General features: G+C 37.5%; 1 protein-coding gene across 1 annotated transcript in view; it reads left to right on the top strand.

Moving 5' to 3' along the window:
• STAG1 (STAG1 cohesin complex component) overlaps positions 1–21,992 on the top strand; it is a 354,244-nt gene that overhangs the window by 164,760 nt on the left and 167,492 nt on the right. Inside the window, exon 5 of the mRNA XM_056121608.1 lies at positions 12,962–13,058. Within this exon, the coding sequence (XP_055977583.1) occupies positions 12,962–13,058 (97 nt within the window). The remainder of the gene's footprint in view (positions 1–12,961; positions 13,059–21,992) is intronic.

Genomic DNA, 21,992 nt, shown 5'->3' with positions numbered 1-21,992 from the left:
TTGGCCAAATCAGTAAATAGCTTCCACTTATAGTTTCCTTATTGGTAATTATTTTCTTGCTTATTGAATTTCTTATGAGGATGAAATCAGGATAAAATTGTATGAAATAATTTTAAATATGCTTTTGTTTATGAACATTGTAAGTTATTTTTTACTGGACTTAATGTGATTCTGATTCTGTAGAAACTACTTTGTAGATCTTGTATTGAGTGCTAGAATATATCATGTTAAAATTTAGGTATCTGCTTTAAAGTTTCAAGGAGAAGGATTTTGCAGGGTAGGAACGACTTTGCAATACATTTTTTCCAAATTAATCAAGTTATTTTAAAATGTGGACTGGAGCAATAGCACAGTGGGTAGGGCGTTTGCCTTGAATGTGGCTGACCCAGCCGACCTGAGTTCGATTCCTCTGCCCTTCTTGGAGAGCCGGCAAGCTGCCGAGAGTATCCCGCCCGCCCGGCAGAGCCTTGCAAGCTCCCTGTGACGTATTGGATATGCCAAACACAATAACAACAAGTCTCACGATGAAGACATTACTGGGGCCGCTCGAGCAAATCGATGAACAATGGGAGGACAGTGACAGTGATTTTAAAATGTATTTAGAGCAAGTTAACTGAGAAAAATATTTTCAGATAATTTTATTTGCCTTCTTCTGATATCATATCTCTTGTAATGAGGAGTTAATGCAACTCCAAAGGGGCCTGGCAGTTCAGAATGGCTCCACAATCATTTGACCTAGTACATGAAAAAAGTCTAAAACCAGAATATACTTTTTACCGGGCCCAGAGTGTTAGTTAGTACAATGGGTAAGGCACTTGACTTTCACACAGTATCCCATGTGGTACTCCAGAGCACCACCAGGAGTAATTCCTAAGTATCTCTGGAAGTGACACAAAAAGCCTATATACACACACATACACACACACACATATCAACTCTATTCTTTTTTTTTTTTTGAGTCACACCCAGCAATGCTCAGGGGTTGGTTACTCCTGGCTTTGCACTCAAGAATTACTCGTGGCGGTGTTTGGGAGAACATATGGGATGCTGGCGATTGAACCCAGGTTGGCCATCTGCAAGGCACACACCTTACCTGCTGTGCTATCACTCCGGCCCCAACTCTATTCTTTAATTTCATTTTTATTTTGAGATTTGCTGGCTTATGAAACACACACTTTAAAAAATATTTATGTATTTGAGGGCTGGAGCAATAGCATAGCGGGTAGGGCCCTGGGTTTGATTCCTCTGCCACTCTTGGAGAGCCCAACAAGCTACCGAGAGTATCCTGCACACATGGGAAAGCCTAGCAAGCTACCCGTGACGTATTCAATATGGCAAAAACAGTAACAGCAAGTCTCACAGTGGAGACTTTACCAGTGCCCGCTTGGGCAAATCGATGAACAAGGGAGGATGGTGCTATGTATTTGAATCACCATGAGATAATACAATTCCAAAATTGTTCATGATTGGATTTTGGTCATACAGTGTTCCAACACCTGTTCCTTCACCAATGTAATACAAACATTTGAATTGCAGATTTATGTAATCTAGGCCTCAAAAGTCTTGAGATTCTGTAATGTTAGCATGGGAACATTTTTTAAAGTTTTTTTTTTTTCATTATCAGCTTCTGCTAATGTCTTACAGAAAAACAGGTGTCAGTCATCTCGTATTTTGAGTACCTGTTCAGTGTGAGACCAACTTCATCAGTTTAAAGTAGCATAGCATTTCTATTTTCCTAAATTCATTCTTTTTTCTGTCCATGTCTCTGCCAGGGAAGTATGGTATTTTAACCTTGTATTTAACTTTCAGTGAGCTAACCAGAATTGTAGCCATTTCCAGCTCCATGAACTAATGTATTAATTTTGGACTTTCAAGAAAGTACAAATGAATCTTAATTAATGTACTTTATGTTCCATCTTTTGTTTTCTTAGCATTCCTTTTTCCATGGTCAGATGCTTTTAAATTTTCACATGTGGGCCTCAGATTTCTTACATGGTCACTGTCACTGTTCTCCCATTATTCATCGATTTGCTCAAGCGGGCCCAGTAATGACTTCATTGTGACACTTGTTACCGTGTTTGGCATATCAAATGCATCATGGGTAGCTTGCCAGGCTTTGCCTGCGAATGAGATACTCTTAGTAACTTGCCAGGCTCTCTGAAAGGGGTGGAGGAATCGAACCTGGGTCGGCCGGGTTGGTCTCGTGCAAGGCATGGTATGACATCTTTTTTTATTCTAGGTTATAGTATGTAATCTGCCTCCTGGAGCATGCTGAGATTTGATATTAGTTATGGATTACGTGATCACAAAGGCTGTGGCTAGTCATCAGTGAACTGATCATTGCTTTTCAAAACATTTATAAAAATTATTAGAGAATTGGGCAGGAGTGATAGTACAGCAGTTATGGCACTTGCCTTGCACACATCTGGTCCAGGTTCGATCCCCGGCACTGCATAATGGTTCCCCAAACCCTTCCAGGAATTATTCCTGAGTACAGATCCTGGTGTAAGCTCTGAATTTTCTGTTGCCGCCAAAACTACAGTTATATGTGAATTGCTGAGCAAGAGCAAGATAAGGCTAGTATCTAACATACCAGGATAGAGGAGTCTTCTTGCAGAGGTCTATATTTTTAGAGCTTAACATAGTGCTTACTATAAAGGAGAAGTGATTATAAATTCCAGTCCATTATCACTGTAGCACTGTCCTCCCATTGTTCATCAATTTGCTCAAGCGGACATCAGTAATAACATCTCCATTGTGAGACTTGTTGGTACTGTTTTTGGCATATTAAATATGCCATGGGGAGCTTGCTGGGCTCTCTGAGAGGGACAGAGGAATCGAACCCCAGTCAGTCACCTACAAGGCAAATGCCCTATCTGCTGTGCTGTCACTCCAGCCCATAATTTTATTATTTTAAAGTGTATTTCAATACATAATTTTTCAGGGAGCACCCTAAGATCTTAGTGCTCACAAGTTCTAGGGATCCTACCTGGCAGTTTTGGGTCAACTGGGCCATTGGTTCAATATTAAGCCTGAGGATGCAATGTTGTTTGGTCTTTATGGTGCAAATGATATTTGGGGCCACCTGGTGGTGCTTGAGGTTCTCCAGAGCTTCATACAGAAATGTTTGAGGACCGATAATTGGTCAGGAAGCCAATGGCAAGTGTCAGCTGCATGCAAATTATGCCTCTAACCCTAGTACTATCTGTAGTACTCAGTCCTTTCTTTCCCTTTTTTTTTTTTAAGAGCAGATGCTAAAGGAAAATTTTTTACTTCAGGTTCAGTAAATTGATCATTGATAAAGAGATTTTCCTCAGGTAGAATATTAGCTGTATTGGATGTCAGCTGTTTGCTTATTTTAAGAGGTTTGAACCTAGATAAAGTGCTCTGTATGTGGAGATGCAGTTTGTATATGTTGTCGTGAATTATTGTTCCGAGTATAAGGTTATCTAATTTTACTTAGAATCAATGAATTTTACTTGGATATGCTTTTAAGTGCCGTTTTTCAATTTTGGCAGCAAGTAGGTAAGAATCAGGTATATTTATTTTCTTCTTTTAAATGGTCAGGATAGCTGTCTGTTTCCTCCTTTTCTTTTCTTAGACACATGCATGTTCTCTTAGATATATCTACCATGTCCTATCCTTCTTTAATTACGAATTCTATGTCTATTATGTTGACACCTATTTTATGTGAGTTCTTGAATCCAATGCCTAAACACTTGCAAGGCAAGTGTTCTACCATTGTACTATACATCCCTGAAGCTCTGTTGAGAATTTTTCTACCCTCTCTCAACTTCCGGAGCACTTAGTTCATTCTCACTGTGATAAAGTTTTCATCATAATAATAGACTATTTCTCATCTGGGGCCCCAGGATACTCAGTGGAAGCTACAGGTGAAAAATTACATAAATGTTAGGAGCACATGAGATTAGGAACCACAGAAAGGAAACAAGATCAGAAGGGGGACCATGGTCATAATAAAGCTAAAAATGCATACTTAAATCAGAAGGTTTTTTTAAAGCTTCAACAACGAAGTTATTATCTTCCCACTTTATTTAAACATCATGCTTTACAAAGTTGTTAGTGATGATTTGTTACAGGCTTTCAAGATCCCAATCCCAATCCCACCACCACTGTCACCTTCCCTCCACCACTATCTCTGTTTTCCCAACCGTTTCTCAAGCCCGCTCTTATAACAAGTTCATAATAATTTAATTTATATTTCTTGTTACCATTAAATGACTAACAGAGTAATTAAAAAATTATTTTTATTAAGACAATGATTTACAAAGTAGTTAATATTTGAGGTACTTTAGACATACAGTGTTCAGCACCCAGAGCCCAGCAAGCTACCCGTGGCGTATTCGATATGCCAAATACAGTAACAAGTCTCACAATGGAGATGTTACTGGGCCCGCTCGAGCAAATAGATGAACAACGGGAGGACAGTGACAGTGACAGTGTTCAGTTCAATCCCCCCTTCTCTCCACCAGTGCCCCCCTCCCCCGTTCCCTCCTACCTCCAGCCTGCTCCGTTCACAGGCATATAACCAATTTCTTTTATAATACCTGCTCCAGCAAAATATAAAGGATGGGCAAATAGAATTATCAGAAAATAAAGCAATAAGTCAATTTTTGATGATTGATGTATGATTCTAGCCTATGTAAATAAATGCAAATTGTTTAATACAGTGTAGTAAACTGCCTATCATTTGTATAAATAAGTTTTCAACTTTGGCATCTCAAATAAAGTACATTAAATTTTATTTTGTATTTGGATCTTACTGTAATTATTATGTTTTCCCTGTCATAAATACAATTTTTTAAAAGTCTATGCTAATATATTTTAGAGTTTCTATGAAACAGATAAAACCTACAAATATAAAATTTAGTAAGAGAAAAGAGACTTAAGAACATTTGAATGAAAGGGTCTAGAGCCACACTACAGTGGGAAGGGCTCTTGTCTTGCATGCAGCCTACCCATGTTCAATCCCTGGCATTACATAAGGTCCCCCATGCACCACCAGGAAAAATTCTTGAGCGCCGAGCCAAGAGTGACCCCTGAGCATCAGCACCATGATGTGGCCCAAATAAGAAAAAAAATACATATTTAAATGGGAAAATACAAATAGGCCTGTAAAAGTATGCAATTTATCCTATGGAAGGGAATTTGGTTTTTGTTTTTTAAATCGAATCACACTGAAATACACAATTCAAGAGTTCATGATTGGGTTTCAGTCATAAACTGTTCAAAACTCATCTCTTCTCCACTGTAGTTTCTTGCCACCAATATCCCCAGTCTTCCTCTCCCTTCCCACCCCCAGCCTACCTCTGTGGCAGACACCTACCCCCATCTGTGCCTATGATTTGCAATTCACTTACTTATATGTCACTTTCAGCACTCAATTTTTGTCCAGAGTGATCATTTACAGTTATCATTGCCGTAGTGGCCCCTTCTCTGTCCTAACTACACTTATCAACTTATGGCAAGCTCCCTACTATGGAAAAATCTTCCTGATTGCTAGTTCTACTGTCTTTGGATATTATTCTTAAATTTTTATTTATTTTATATATCCCGCAAATGAGTGTGACCATTTTATCTCTGACCTTCTTCTGACATATTTCACTCACCATGACACTCTTCGTTTTCATCTATATGTGAGCAGATTTTTTTAATTTCAATTTTGTAACAGCCCCCCCATGATCACGCAGTGTAGCAGTTTGGAGTAGGAGGCATTCAAATGCAAAGCACGTTGTCAGGCCATTTGAGGTCTCATTTTTCGCCTTTTGTCTTTTGTTTTTGTACCACACCTAGCTATGTTCAGGGGTCACTACTATTTGAGTTTTGGGTACTATACAGAGTGCTGGTGACCTGCATTTGATCCCCAGCAGAACATATGGTCCCCTGAGCACAGCCAGATGTGCCCTGAACATAAATAAGTTAAAAGGAGTTGTATTTTTTTTAAGAGAAAGAAGTATTAATCGTTCTAGATTGGCCTTCTTTGTCTCCCTTCCTCTCTTCTTTTATATACTAGCCTCATGTAAATATTCAGTTAAAGATAACTTAAATTTTATGTTTGTCCTCTCCCATAAGCCTTACAGAACCTTATACTTTCCTTACAATCTGCAGATGCTGTCACCTTGCTTATTTTAGCAGCTTTGTGCTTAGTGGGAATGTGATGCAGAGTGTATCAAGAATGCATATTCAAGCTATCATTTGCCAAAATTCCCCTGATAAGAACATCTGCAAGATAAATGTTATAAATGCTTCTCTTCTAAGCTCCTTCCAGAATTGCTGTGGCAGAAATGGAAAAATACTACTTGGAGAATAATATACCTGCCATGACTTTGCTTGTTACTGCTGATGCTCCTTATACATGATTACTTTCTTGCTTAATCTTTTTCTATCAGAGTTGGGTTTCTTCCTCCAGTACCTTGTCTTAATTCCAGCCAGTGGCTGAAGGGATTACAGAAATGTTATAGCCACACTATGAGCAGAACTTCTGGGGGCTATTACTATAACTGAGGAAGACATATAATTCTGGAAAGATTGCGTCTGTGACTACATCCAGTGTTTATCTCTCTGTCTATATGGCTTGACCTTATGGTACTATCACCAAGAAGTATCTGTGTGGCACCTAAAAGATTTGGAAGAGGTTGTAAAAGTTAAGATTGAGATCGAGATGGCAAGCAGCTTTAGCACAGTGTGGATGAAGATGACTTGAGTATATTCCTAAGGAATTGTCTGATGAGTAGTAGTTAAAACTGGAAGACTTGGGGTGTGAAAAGGGAGTCTGAGAGGTACACAATAGATAATGATTAGGGAATCATGGCTGGAGAGATAGTACAGTGGCCATATGCAACTTGGGTTTCATCCCCAGCACCCTTTGTGGTCCTTCAAGCCCACCAGGAGTGATCCCTGTGCTCAGAGGCAGGAGAAAGCCCTGAGCACAACCAGGTATGGCTGGGGAAAAAATAAAAACTAGAATTGAAATTCAGAATTGAAGCAGAAGAAAACTTCATGAACAGACAAAAAAGAACTCAAAATTCACAGTGAAGCTTCATTAAAGGTCAGACAGCATGTACCGTAAAACCTGAATAAGGAATAAAGCAGAGTGTGCATGTTGTACATCTGCTAAAAAAGAAAGTCTGTGATGAGAAAAACAAGCAAATCACTATAGACACATTTCTAAAAAGTGCTATACCTTTTCTAGGAGAGCCTCAGACAAATCCTTTAGAATGTATTTTAGAAGACATTGGTATTATAGGGAAAGACAGATTCTTATAAATTTTTTTCTCCTGAATTGCCCCTCTGTCGGATAATACATCAAAGTAGATGAAAGTAATGTTGATCACAACCTTGTATGGGCTTGTTTAATCTTTATGGCATGTGTTTGTGTTTCAGTTTTAAAATGGAAATTTAAAAAGTAAACATTCAAAATTTAGAAGCAGGAAAAATCTTACAGAACAAGGATAAAAAGAAAAAATATTTTTGTTGTGACTTTTGCTCTACATTCTTTTAAAGAGTGAAAAGATTAAAAGATAATATTAAGATAAGCTAAGGTTAATTTGATTTTGAAGAAAGAGAATCTTTATTATAAATGTAGTGTAGGCTAAGCATGCAATGTTTATAAAGTCTACAGTTGTGTTCCTTTGTAAGGTCTACAGTTGTATCCATAACGTCCAGCCACCACTGTCACCTGTAGTGGCATACCACCCTGCAAAGCCTCCTATCTTAGTAAATGTCTACTTAAAAGTGTATTTGTACTTTGTTTTAGTATTCACCATACATTTATTTCATTGCATAATTTTTGCAGATTTTACAAAAAATGGGTTGTGGCCATTTTGTGGGAAAAAAAGTTTTTCATTAAGACACTGGTTTACAAAGTTTTTCAAAATATAATTGTTTCAGATTTATAACATTCCAGGACCAATTCCATCATCAGTGTCCCCAGCTACCCTCCCATGCCCCAGCCTGACAGTCACTAGCAGGCATATAACAAATTTATTTCATATTATTTGCCCCAATATAGCTTAAGGAAATTGTAAAAGTAGTTATCGGAAAATAATAAAAGTCAGTATGTGGTGATTGGTTGCTGTATTTTTACCTTTCTTAATCTAGCTGAGGGCAAACATATGCACTATTAGGGAGTGTCAAACTCAATACCATATTTAGGGTGTCCTTTAGTGAGCTCTTTTAACATTCTGTAAAACTAGTTTCAAGGCTATGAATTCCTTAAGTTTGCTGTTTCAAGTTAGAATGTTAATATAGCTAGGATACAGTATTCTTGGTGGGGTGTTCACTTCATTGAGTTTTTGTATTATATCCTTCCATATTCTTTTGGCTCGCAGAGTTTTATTTGATAGATCTGCTATACATCTTGTGGACTTTTTGTATGTAAGTTCTCTTTTAATTTTTTTCTCGCTGTGTTCAATATTCTGTATCTTTGATTTTCTCACTTTGAGTATAATCTCACTTTGACTTTAATGATTAGTCTTGGGGTTTTGTTAGGTCTGTTTTTGCTGAAACCATTTGGGTCTCTTGGATCTTGATATCTTTATTCCTCAACTCTGGAAAATTCTTATCAATGAATTCTTTATTGTTTTTTCATCACATTTGCTTTCCTGTTCTTCAGGGATTCCTCTTGAACTCATTCCATAGTTCTCTGATGTGCTGTTCATTTCTTTTAAAACTGTTTTCCACCTTCTGCCGTTTCCTCATAGTTTCTTCTCATCTTGTAGGCCCTTGATATTTTTGCTCAGCTGCTGTTTTCTGCTATTCAGAGCTTCTGTTGAGGTTTTAATATTTTTTATATCACCATTTCATATAAAATGCTTTCATATCACCATTTCAGATTATTGCAGTTTTTTTTTTCTTATTTCAACCCATATACTTGTGTTTTGCTATCTTTGCCATCGTTTCCTTGAATTCATTAAACATCCTCCACATGTCAGTAAAGTCATTGTCAGAGAATTTACTGAGGTAGCTGGTATTGTTTCTGTCTCTGGTGAAAATTATTTTTGTTCATTGAACTTGGTGGACTTCTACATGTTTTCCCCGTTGGTTTTCTATTGATGGGTTGAGTCTGTATTTAGACCCCCTGGAAGATGCTGATGGATTCAGCTGGAGGTTGCTCTTTTTCTTCTGCCCATCTTCACCGAATGTCAGGAAGCATAACGACGAGCAGCGTGTACTTGTTGAGTGGCTCTGTCAAAAAGCTGCTTATGCAGCCATGCACTTCAGGAGCTGTGGCATGGGCTCTTAATATGGCGCAGTGGAGAGTGGAGTGTGGAGGCTGCTGACATCTAGCTGGAAGGGAGGGCCTCTGCCTCCTGTTCTGAAGTAGGCTTGGTGGAGGCAAACTTATCTGCAGTGAGGAAGCAGCAGGCAGGAGATTAGAAAAACTTAGAAAAACAAATGTAGTATTGTGGGAGCAGGGGAAGCAGTTAGAGAGTGACAGTGGTTTCTGGTGAGGTACCTTACTGTTGCATTTTTTCCGTAAATAGATATGCAGAAGAACAGTTGTGTTTCGGGTATGGTTTACAACATATTCATATATTCTATTGACTGAAAACATGGGTGCTTAGATGTTAATCGACAAGAGTTATGTGTGTGTGTTTGTGTTAAACATTTTTAGAGTAGTTTCAGGTTTACAGGAAGTGACAAAGATTTCCCATATTTACGCAGGGGCACTCCCATTCCGCCACCCCCACCTCCCCAACCCCTCTCCTCACATTACCGCATTATCGCATTATCTACATTACAGAGAGTATTTTTCAGTATGCATGAATGGACATTAATATATTATAATCACCAAAATTCATTGTTTGCCTTTGAATTCACTGCCCTGGATTTGGACAAATGTATAATAATGTATCTTCTCCCTCCCACCAGTTACCTTATCATCTCACAATTTTTTCATGAGATAGTCTCATGTTGATGTATAAGTGAATGTGTAAGTGACATAATATAGTATTTTCCTTTCTCTGAGCATGATGCCCTCAGAACTTAAATTTTTTTCATATTTACAAACTTATTTGTCTTATTTAATTTTATTGGCCATAGTTTGTACTACTGTTAATGATAGGGCATCTTGCACACAATATTCCAGCATCGTTGCCCTTCACCTGTGTCCCCTCCACCATTCAACCCCTTTCATCTTATACTCACTTCATGTTCTATTGCCTTTGGGGATTTGTTATTTCTTCAGTATGTTTATATCCCACATTTTAAATCTGTCCCTTTCTTTCTGACTGACTTCACTCAGCATGATCTCTATAGACCCATCCATGTAGCAGCAGATGGCCTGATATTGTCTTTTCTTATATCCAAGTAGTTGTTCGTGAATAGTGCTTCATTTTTTAAAATTTTTTTTATTTTTTATTTATTTTTTTAAATCTTCCTATTGTCTCTCTTTTTATCTTATTTGAGGAAATTTCTTCCCAGTTTTTGGATGGCTTTGATTGGTTTTTATCATGTTTAACAAGTGACTGATTAAATAATTTGTTTTTTGTTTGGGGGCCACACTTACAGTACTCGGGGGTTACTCCTTCACTTCTTGGCAGGTTTAGAGGACCATATAGGATGCCAGGAATTGAACTGAGTTGAGTGTGTGCTAGGCAAGTGCCCTACCTTCTGTACTACCTCTCTGGCCCCACAAGTGATTTATTTATCTTGGGTTTGCCTTGTGCGTGGCCAGCCTGGCTGAGACGGGTTCGATTTCTCCGCCCGTCTCTGAGAGCCCGGCAAGCTACCGAGAGTATCTCGCTCACATGGCAAAGCCTGGCAAGCTACCCATGATGTATTTGATATGCCAAATGCAGTAACAACAAGTCTCACAATGGAAACGTTACTGGGCCTGCTCAAGCAAAATCGATGAACAACGGGAGGACGGTGACAGTAACCCTTTGTTACATGAGTATTGGACAAATATTTTCTCCCGGTTTATGGGGTATCTTTTTTTATCCTGGTCATTGGTTGGTTTTTTGTTTGTTTTGTAGTTTGTTGTTTTGGCCTTTACTTTGTGATCTCAGGGCTTATTCCTGGCTCACTTTAGGGGATCACATGATATGGAATGCCTGGAATCTAATCCATGTCAGTTATGTGGAAGGTAAGCACCCTAATTACTATTCTATCTCTCCAGCCCTGGTCATCCTTTCTTTTTGGAGGCAGAATCTTCTTAATTTAACGTAGTCACTTGTGTATCTTTGCTTTTGTTTCCTTGATTAAAAGCATTGAATTGTTGAAGATACTTATAAACTCAGTGTAGTAAGGGTTCTGCAGATGTTTTCTTCAGTTTATGTATTCAAGTCTTATACTGAGGTCTTTACTCCATTTTCAGCTGGCTTGTGTGCATGGCATGAGATGAGTCTATGTTCATTGTTTTTTTCCCATGTGATTGGACTAGTTCTCCCCGCATCATTTGTTGAAGAGGTGTTCCTTGCTTCGCCTTATACTCTGCTCCTTTGTTGAAGATTAGATCTGTCAATTTTGGGGACCATACCCAGTGAGTGATATTTATGGGGAACTATGTGATGTCATACTGAACTCAGGCTTCCCACGTGCAGACTGTATATACTCCATCCAGCCCTTTGAACTGCTTATCTCCTCGAACTCTGATAAGCTTTTTAATTCTTCCTCTGACCTTCTCTGTTGCATAATTTTAGTTGATTTTATATTATTACAAAAAATGATCCCTAACACCTCCTAGCATCCCCTGAGCTGCCAGAAGTAATTTTTGAGCACCATGGGTGTGGCCCATAAGCAAAAAAGATAATAATAAAAGTTTCTTTCATACGTTTATCTTGTCAGACTTTTCTTAATCTTTTGCAGTACTTTAGAAGACACTGTTAGATATTCTTATTAATTGTAGAGAGGAAGCATCTTTACGAATACTTTGCTAATTTTGACATTAAAAAGTTGGAATTTTCCAAATAGTTCCTATAACTGTATCACTGTCATCCCGTTCATCAGTTTGCCCGAGCAGGTACCAGTAACGTCTCCATTCGCCCCAGCCCTGAAATTGTAGCAGCCTCTCCTTACTCATTCCCAATGGTGCAGTATTGATGGTTCTTTCAGGGTCAAGGAAATGAGGCCCGTTATTGTTACTGTTTTTGGCATATCGAATATGCCACAGGGAGCTTGCATATTTTTCTTGTTCCTTTTTCAAGTTTAAATATTTTGTGTATTTTTTAAAAAAATCATTTGTCTTTGTAGTTTTTCTCTTTATATAATGTTTAATTTAACCCTAGTTTTCCTAGAAAAATTTAATTAAATTGGTCTGATAAATTTTATAAGATACTTTCTTGACGTCCAGTAATTAACCAGCATCTTATTTCTCCTTGGTTGATTAAAATTTTTTTATTCTGTTGTAATGAGACTTTATGTTACTGGAACAACTTCGTTAAATATGCTGTGCATTCTTTTTATGGACTACTGATAAATCTGATTTTCTGACATATACTCTATGCACAAGGAAAGTTATTTTGTTTATTTTGTTTTCATATCATACTTTGAATATTACTATTTCTGGTTTACTAATTGTTGGATTTCTGGAATTGTAAAAGCAGAATTGTATTCTACTTGATTTGGAAGGAAACTTCAAATCTAGACCTCACTTTTAATATAAAAACAAGGAATCATGTTCTAGAGAGTAGGGTAGGCTTTACTTGTCCATGACCAACTCCAGTTTGGTCTACTGCACCCCTTGTGGTCTCCTGGGCCTCACCAGGATAATCCCTGAGCTCAGAGCCCTGAGCATCGTAGGTCTGATCCCAAATCAAGCACCTCCCTCCCAAAACAGATAACTCCAAAATTAGATCTTGTTGTACTTGGCTATGGAAAACTAATTTCAGGTAAGTAATTTCCTTTTTCTAATAGACACGGAAAATCACACATTAAAATGTATTTATTTGATATAATATCAATTGTTTTTGAAGTTTTAATTCTTTTTTCCCCACAGTCCGTGGTCGATGACTGGATTGAATCATATAAACAAGACAGGGACATCGCACTTCTGGATTTAATCAACTTTTTTATCCAGTGTTCAGGATGTCGAGGTACAGAATGTTGGATTAATGATTCCCATTGATCCTGTCTGTCCAGCAGTGTCACATTTACTTCAGTTTCCCTTAGTCATATATAATTTTTGTTAGAATTATGGCTAATTTTTTTTGGATGGAGAAAATTAAATTGTTTAAGAAGATTTCATTTTGTTCCAGTTCAATTTTGCTGCTATGAGTTTTCTGAATATTTTCAGATTTTGAAAAATTATTTGGGTTTTAGATTATAAGTTTTAATAATTAGTATTTGTGCATATGTTATATTTTGGAATTGATGATGGTTGCTAATGTTTAATTATTGTATTAAAAAAATCTCTCGGTATTAGAGTATGTACACTTTTTAAAGGAGGCTTTCATATTGAGAATCAGGAAATTGACTAGTTTATTTTATAAAATGCCTAGTCTTAAAAGAATAGTAAAATGGTTAAGATTTGGTGACTGTTTATTCTGTGCCAACCTATGTGCCATTACGTACATTAGATCATTTAATATTGCTACGAATTCTGTCAGATGTGATCTTGAGTAACAAATATGAGAACTAAAGGATTTAGTTTGTTTTGTGCTATTATACACTTGAAACACCTACAACTGAGTCAGCCTTGTTTTAGTTTGCTGTCTGATTGCCTAAGTACAGGACTCAAAGGGAATGACAAAGATGTACTTTCAGTCTAGTTTGCGCTATGTGTCCTGTGTGAATGGGAAGGTATTTGTAAGGAAATGCATGTCAAAAAAAGCAACTCCTATGTTTGATAACTTATTTTAGAAAAAAGGAATGTTAGAGGAAGAAGAAAGGAAACGGCAATTCACTGACACAATGTAGGCCTTCAAAAGAATTTGTGACTGAATCCTAGAGCATAGAGAGTATTGAGGAGAATGGTGTAAAATTTAGCTTTTGAAGAATAGGTTTTGTTAGTTTTACATCTTAAAATTATCCAGCCAAAGCATTGAGACATATGCTTTACGTATATTTTCTCCTCTGATTTACTGAAGTGTTCCTTTGCATTAGATTTCCATTATAAGTAAACTGGTAGTCTTAAAATTTTTTTCTTTCGTAATTCAGTTTTAGGATCAGAATTCACTTTAAAGTTGTAAAACAAAACAAAACTATTACTTCCAGTTTCTTTTTTCTCCACAGAATTTACTACTCTTTAATTTGTTATATGTCCATCTTTGTCTGTCCATCTAATTTTTTACTTCTAAGTGGTCATAGTCTCCCATGACACAAAAGATTGTAGCCTATAGGGATTTTGTCAGCTGTTGTGCATCATTAGAGCATTATTCTTGTCTATGTACATTCCTTAATTTAATAACTCGTCAGTGTAATTGACTGTTATGTGATTTGTGGTCTTTTGTTATTACACAAAGTAATCGTGTGTATATCTGATTTACTTTCTTCAGAAGTATGTCTATAGTGAGGTGTATTTGCTTGATATTAGACATTGCCAAATTTCCTGCTATAAGAAATATACCCGTGTGTACTCCCTTCTGTTGTATATGAGAATATTTTTGTTTCTTTTTAGGACAGTGTATTTTATATATTCAAGTGTTGATCTTACCAGTGATTTTAAAATAAGATTTCAAAAGTTATTTTTAAATCATTGTGATTTTTAGAAGTCAAGGGGAAATTCGTGTAGTATACAATTAACCATTTCAAAGTATACAATTCATTATTTAATATGTTCACATTGCTGTGCAGCCATCTCTCTTGTATCAGATACTTTCAAATGCTCTGAAAAGTATCTCAGACTGAGTAATCTTTCTTTTTTCTCTCTGTCCTGCTGACTCCACGATAAGCATCAGTCAGCTTTCAGCTTTTATGAATTTGCCTGTTTTAATCATTTTATATAAAAGGAGCTATACAATTCTTTTTCTTTTTTTTACTCTGATTTCTTCAGTCAGCCATGTATTTTTAAGTTTATCCAAGCTTGTATTCATGATTGATTTTTCAGCTATGATGGCTAAACTTGCATATATACTCACATACACACATAGTTTAATATGTTTATACATTCTTCAGTTTATGGCCATTTGAGTTTCTACCTTTATACTAATGTGTGAGTATTGCTAGAATAGTATTCTTGGTCTTTTTCTCATTTGGTGTAAATACCCAGGAGTATAATTGATGATCATATGGTATTTAACTTTTTGAGGAAATTCCAGTCTGCTTTCTATAACATCAGCACAATTTTATATTCATATTTGAAATGTTTTAAGGTTTTTGTTTCTCTGTATCCCTGTTAGTATTTTATAGTCTTCAATTTAAAAACTTTTAGCTGTTCTAATGAGTTTATTGTGGTGTTTTCTTTCTGTCTTTCTATTTTGGGGGCATACCTGACTGTGCTTGGGGCTTACTCCTGGATCGGACTCAGGGATCACTTCTGGTGGGGATCAGGGGATCATTTGTGGTGCCCAGAATGACTGACAACTACGTGCAAAGGAACCACCTTTTTTCTCTGTACTCTCTGACCTTGATTGTGGTTTGACTCCTATTTCCTTTGCATCTTTACCTATGCTTTTTTATCTTTTGGTTTTGCTTTTTAGAAAATAATATTTAAATTCTATGCTCAGTTTTCTTGCTCATCTTTTTTTTTTCCTCACATTTGTCTTCAAGCATGCACTACTTCCAGCTTGGTGCTTGGTAGTCACTTCTTGCAAGGGTGCACCAAGGACCATGAGGTATGGGATCAAATTGGGGTCACTTGCATTCAAAGCATGTGTTCCAAGCCTATGTCTGTGGTATCATTTGTCTATCTCTCTGTTGGTGTTTTTTCCTTTGTTTTTTGTTATAAATTGTAAAATTTTTAAAATAAATTTTGAGGGGCTGGAACAATAGCACAGCGGGTAGGGTATTTGCCTTGCATGCGGCTGACCCGAGTTCGATTCCCAGCATCCCATATGGTCCCCCGAGCACCGCCAGGAGTGATTCCTGAGTGCAAAGCCAGGAGTAACCCCTGAGCATCACTGGGTGTGACCCAAAAAGAAAAAAAATTAAAACATATTTTGAATACTGAATATTTATTAGATCCATAGTTTGTCACTATTGTATTCTCATTCTACAAGTTTTTTTTTCCACAAACTGAACAAAATTTTTAATTTGAGAGCCATTTTTGTCATTACTTTTGATGAATTCTCTTATTGCTTGTCCTTTCCTCTTTTGACCATTTTGGTATATTTTTTTCTTTTTGGGTCACACCCAGCGATGCCCTACCTTCTGCTCTATCGCTCCATTTAAAAACATTTTTATGTGATTCATTGCATTGCGTATTCTGTTACTATGATTAGCATCATGTTGTTCCTCACTTTAAAAGATTCAAAATATTCAGAAATAGTCCACTGTCCTCCCGTTGTTCATCAAATTGCTCGAGTGGGCACCAGTAACGTCTCCATTGTGAGACTTGTTACTGTTTTTGGCATATTGAATACGCCATGAAATAAATATTTAACCAAACTATTAGCAGATCCTCTTCCCCCCTCCACTTCTACCCCCATTGGAGGTTGGGGTTGTCTTCTCAGGTGGTGCTTAGTCTGCCTAGGGGCCCCTTCTAGTGATTCTCAGCCAACTGCTCTGGTGGTTCAGTGGGAGAATCTAAGGACACATTGCTGTTTGGGTTCTGCAGTTGTGAGGGATTACCCAGGCCATTCCAGAAGTGCTTTGGTGATTATGTCTGTGGGACCATTTGTTAGTAGGGATTAAACTAGAACCTTGTACTATTTCTCTGGACCTTGTCAGCATGTCTTAAAAACATGGAAGAAGAGAACTACAGACTGCAAAATAAACTTAAATAAATTCACTGTCAGTTTGATAAAAGTTATAACTATGTTTGCTTCACTTTCAAGGAATAGGCAGTGTTCATTTGTTTGTTGGACAACAAGTAGTTTGACAACAAATCACTCATGGAAAGAAATTTGGGAGTATATATTTCTAGACTCCATTTGTTTTTATCTTTCTGTTCACCCATTTCCTATAACTTTGACATGAAGTTTTCCCTCTAGAATTATGAAGATAAGTCCAGAGGGTTATACAAGTGTAATAATTAATTATAGTTTAAAAACATTAGAAAAATTAAAATACTTGTCTAGAATAGTGGATTGAATAAAGTGTCTGATAGCCACACAGTGGAAGTTTGTGGCACTGTAGAGAATAATTGCATCTCTGTGGGTTGCTGCCAGGTGATCTTCACAGTACATTACTATGAGCAAAATGCAAACTGGAAAAAAAAAGATTATATAAAATATGCACATTTTTAGGGAGAGAAAAAATTTAAATAATGGAGCAAAAAGAAAAAAGATAAAGGTGAGAGTTATGAGATTGGTTGTTTTTTTTAGAGTGTGTGTTTATTGAAGTGAAAAGTTTAGAGGGGATTTAGGTGTAAAGAAATTATACTTTGAATTTACTCTTTGAGTACTCCTGACTTTTAGAATTATCCTAATGTTTCATGTATTTGATTTGTTTGTTTGTTTTTTTAATTTTTGGGTCATACCCAGTGATTCTCAGGGGTTACTCCTGGTTCTGCACTCAGGAATTACCCCTGGCGGTGCCCAGGGGACCATATGGGATGCTGGGAATCAAACCTGGGTCAGCCGCATGCAAGGCAAACGCCCTACCTGCTTTCCTATCACTCCAGCCCTGTTTCATGTATTTGAAAAAAACAAAAAGCAAAAAGGAAAGTTCTGTAATTTTAGGTGCAGACAAAAACTAATGAACTATATCATGTATAACAGAGGATGCTAAAGAGTATAAAAACTACAGTAACTTATGAATGAGTGCTTAAACTATAAAACTAATAGGAAAAAGTTAATTACAAGTGCAATAGTTAGCTAGTTTCAAATTTTCCTATTTGAGTAGGAAAGATGTCTAAAAGTTCTGGTTAGCGACATCCTGACCTGCATGCTGAATGTCAGTAGCGTCCCTTATATAACTTTATTGCTTGAATTTATGGGGTAGGGAGGGTGAGGACAGAGTAAAGACAGAACTCTGCCTATGTATCAGTGGTGAGTGAATTTATATCTTTCTAATTTTTTTCCTTTCAGTTCACTCTTTAATAGTCTTTCTTTACTTATTTAGGTTTTTCTTAGTTTTTAAGGTTGACACTGGTGCCTAGGGATAACTCCAGTTTTGATGCATGTATAGTGTGCACTCCAGCCCTTTGAGATATTTTCCTCGCCGTGGTGTTTATTACCTTTCAGTCTTTTATGAACTACTTTTGTGTATAGTGAAAGATGTTTTGATTTTTTGTTTTGTTTTGTTTTCTGAGTCACACCCGGCGATTCACAGGGGTTACTCCTAGCTCTGCACTCAGGAATCTCTTCTGGCAGTGCTTGAGGACCATATGGGATGCCGGGGATCAAACCCGGGTCGGCTGCATTTGAGGCAAACACCCAACTCACTGTACTATTGCTCTCGCCCGTTTTTTTTTTTTTTTAATTAATTTATTTATTTACTGAATCACTGTGGGAAAAGTTACAAAGTTTCAGATTTAAGTCTCGGTCATGCAATCATCAAACACATTTCCCTTCACCAATACTTATTTTTCACCACCAAGAACCTCAGTAAACCCCCCCCCCCACACACACACACACACACACACTAACCCTCCCAATGCCTGTGTGGCAGGAGAATTCTAGTTAACACTCTATCTACTTTGATTAGATTAATTGTTTTGACAAAAGAAGCACCATTATTATTTAGAGTTTACACCCCAAAATCAGACCTGCTGAAAAGGCACTATGAAATAATTTGTTTTCTACAACAGAACCAAATGATGTTGCGTGCAGCTATGGCAGCCACGCAATTTTGGATTTCTGGTATTTTACTTACTAACCCTGGAAGTATTTCTGCTGAGAGTCAGATAATTATAAGATTGGTTTCTATGGCTCTAGAGCCATGGCTGAGCTGGAGAGCCGCTCATGGGGGGCAACTCGTGACCTCGGTAGGGTGTGAAGGACGAGCCGGGAACGCCCCCCCCCCCCCCCCTTCCCATGAGGTTTCAGTCGCCCCGTCAGGACCGGCTCATATCTGGCTTTCCAAAAAGCTCCGAGGCGGCCACCAGGGGAAAAGGCTGAAGGGAACAACACCCTTTCCCTTCTGGGCAGGCATGTTGACTCGCCCCTGTTTTGAAATTTTTATTTGGGACTTTATGCCTTTAAATGTCATAAGTTCATTTTATTTATTTTTTATTGAATCATCTTCAGATATGGTTACAATGTTGTTCATGTTTGGGTTTCAGTCATACAGTGTTTTGTCATCAATCCCTTCACAGTGTACATTTCTACCATTTCTACTGTCCTTGCATAGTAGTCTCATACTATGTTTTTTTGTATACCAAAAATGAGTCCAATCATTCTATGTCTGTCTCCCTCTGGCTCATTTCATTCAGTATGATACTCTCCATGTGGATCCATTTATATGCAGATTTCGTGACTTATTTTTTCCTAGTCACTGCGTAGTAGTCCATTATGTAGATGTACCATTATTTCTTTATCCAGGGGTCTGTTCTCAAGCACTTGGGTTGTTTACAGATTCTGGCAATTGTGAATAGTGCTGCAATGAACATAGGAGTGCAGACTTTTTTCCTCCTTTGTGATTTTGAGCCCCTGATGTGTAATTCCAGAAGTACTATTATTGGATCATATGGAAGCTCAATTTCTAGTTTTTTGAGGAATGCCCATATTGTTTTCCAAAATGGCTGGACCAGGTGGCATTCCCACCAACAACATCAGGGAAATGCAAATAAAACAATGAGATAAAACAACAACATCAACAACAACATCAGGGAAATGCAAACATCAGGGAAATAAAACAACATCAGGGAAATAAAACAACAACATCAGGGAAATGCAAATAAAACAATGAGATACCATCTCACACCACAGAGATGGCATACATCAAAAAGAACAAGAACAACCAGTACTGGTGCAGATGTGGGGAGAAAGTAATTCATTTTAATAGACTTTTATAGACATATTTATTTTTTTAATTGCAGTAACATTAACTTACAAAAGTGTGTGTGTTTATGTTTCAAAGGTACACGATTTTTGGCCAGAGCGATAGTATAGAAGGCATTTCCCTTGCGTGACCAACCTGGGTTTGATCCCCAGCATTCCATATTGTCCCCCAAGCACTGCCAGAAGTAATTCCTGAGCACAGAGCCAGTTGTAAGCCCTGAGCACTTCTAGGTGTGGCCCTAAGACAGAACAAAAAAAATCCACTGTTTTAATATCAAACCAAACACTTTGTTTTTTTTTTTTTAATTTTTAAATGAATCACCATGAGGTACAGTTACAGACTTACAAACTTTCGTGCTTACGTTTCAGTCATACATTGATCGACCCTCCATTCTTAACACTTAACACTTACTCTCTTCTCAGTAATCTCTTCTGTTGTTGAAGCCCAAAGGTTTGTTTTCATTGGACGTTTTCTATTTTCTTTCTTTGTGTATATGCTGTCTTTGAGCTCATTCACTATATTTGTTTTTCCTTATTTCACTTCATGTGATACTCTCCTATGATGTCCATGGTGTTACAAGAGCAAACTGTTATCTTTTCTTACAGTTGAGTTACATTTCATTTTGTGTATATACACAATAGCACAGCGGGTAGGGCGTTTGCCTTGTATGCGGGCAACCTGGGTTCGATTCCTCCATCCCTCTCAGAGAGCTTGGCAAGCTCCCCTTGACATATTTGATATACCAGAAACAGTTACACCAAGTCTCACAATGGAGACATTACTGGTGCCCACTATTAGAGTATCTGAGGGTATTTTCCTTTGATATTTAGACCATTGATGCTGGGCAAGGTAATTAGGTACTCTATTCTTGCCAATGTGTGCCTAGCAAAGAGGGCCACTGATGCTGGAGTCACCCAACAGGTGCTTGGGCACTATTTGTGGTAGTGCTTGGGGGACCCCCTGGTGCCAGGCATTTAACCTGAGGCCTATGTGTACCACATATATGCTCCTATCCTACTCTTTGAACTATCTCAATCCCCTACATTGAGTTTTGTGAGTGCTTTAGATATCTTAACAAAGCTCTCCCATTCGGTAAGTTGTCATTTTGTTTTTGTGGTAATTTTCAGTATAGTGCCAAAATTTTTTTAGCTTGCTATAATTCTATTTATTTTTGCTTTTATTTTCCTTGCCAATGGAATAGAATTTCTGAAAACATCACTGAAGCTATTATTGTGGAGTATTTTGCCTGTTTTCTTTTATATATTTTATAAACTCAAATTCATTAACCTAGGTCTTTATTTCGAATTAGCTTTCTATCTGATGTATGAGTGGTCCAGTTTAGTTCTTTTATACATGACGTCCAGTTTTCCTTGTGCCATTTATTAAGGAAGTTTTCCTTCCTTCATTCTGACTCCTTTGTTGTAAGTTATTTCCGTATGATATCCAAGAGCAGTTTTCTCTTGACTGCACACTTTTCTGTAGGGTTGCATGAGCTTTTATTCCAATACCACACTGTTTTAAGAACTGTAGTTTTATAGCCTAATTGAAAGATAGTGAATATAATGCCTCCCATCCTTTTCCCCACCACACTCCGCACTTCTTTCTGGAGCGATAGCACAGCGGGTAGGGCGTTCGCCTTACAAGCGGCCAACATGGCCAACCCGAGTTCGATTCCTCCGCCCCTCTCGGAGAGCCCGGCAAGCTACCAAGAGTATTCGATATGCCAGACACAGTAACAACAAAGTCTCCAGTGGAGACGTTACTGGGCCCGCTCGAGCAAATCGACGATCAACGGGAGGGCCTTTACCTTTCAAAATTCAATTTCTTCATTTAATTGGTCTTAGTATTTTTTTAACTTTTACTTATTTTTGCTTGTTTTCTTTCCTAGTTCCTTAAGATGTGAAATTAATTTATTTTAGCCTTTTCTTATTTTTGTCTTGAGACTTTATTACTTTGTACCCCCCACTGAGCACGGTTTATTTGAT

Source organism: Sorex fumeus, unplaced genomic scaffold, assembly GCF_029834395.1.
Source record: "Sorex fumeus unplaced genomic scaffold, SorFum_2.1 ptg000044l, whole genome shotgun sequence".
Classification (NCBI taxonomy): domain Eukaryota; kingdom Metazoa; phylum Chordata; class Mammalia; order Eulipotyphla; family Soricidae; genus Sorex; species Sorex fumeus.
Note: the sequence above shows the minus strand (reverse complement) of the source record. Positions and strands in the feature narration are given on the sequence as shown.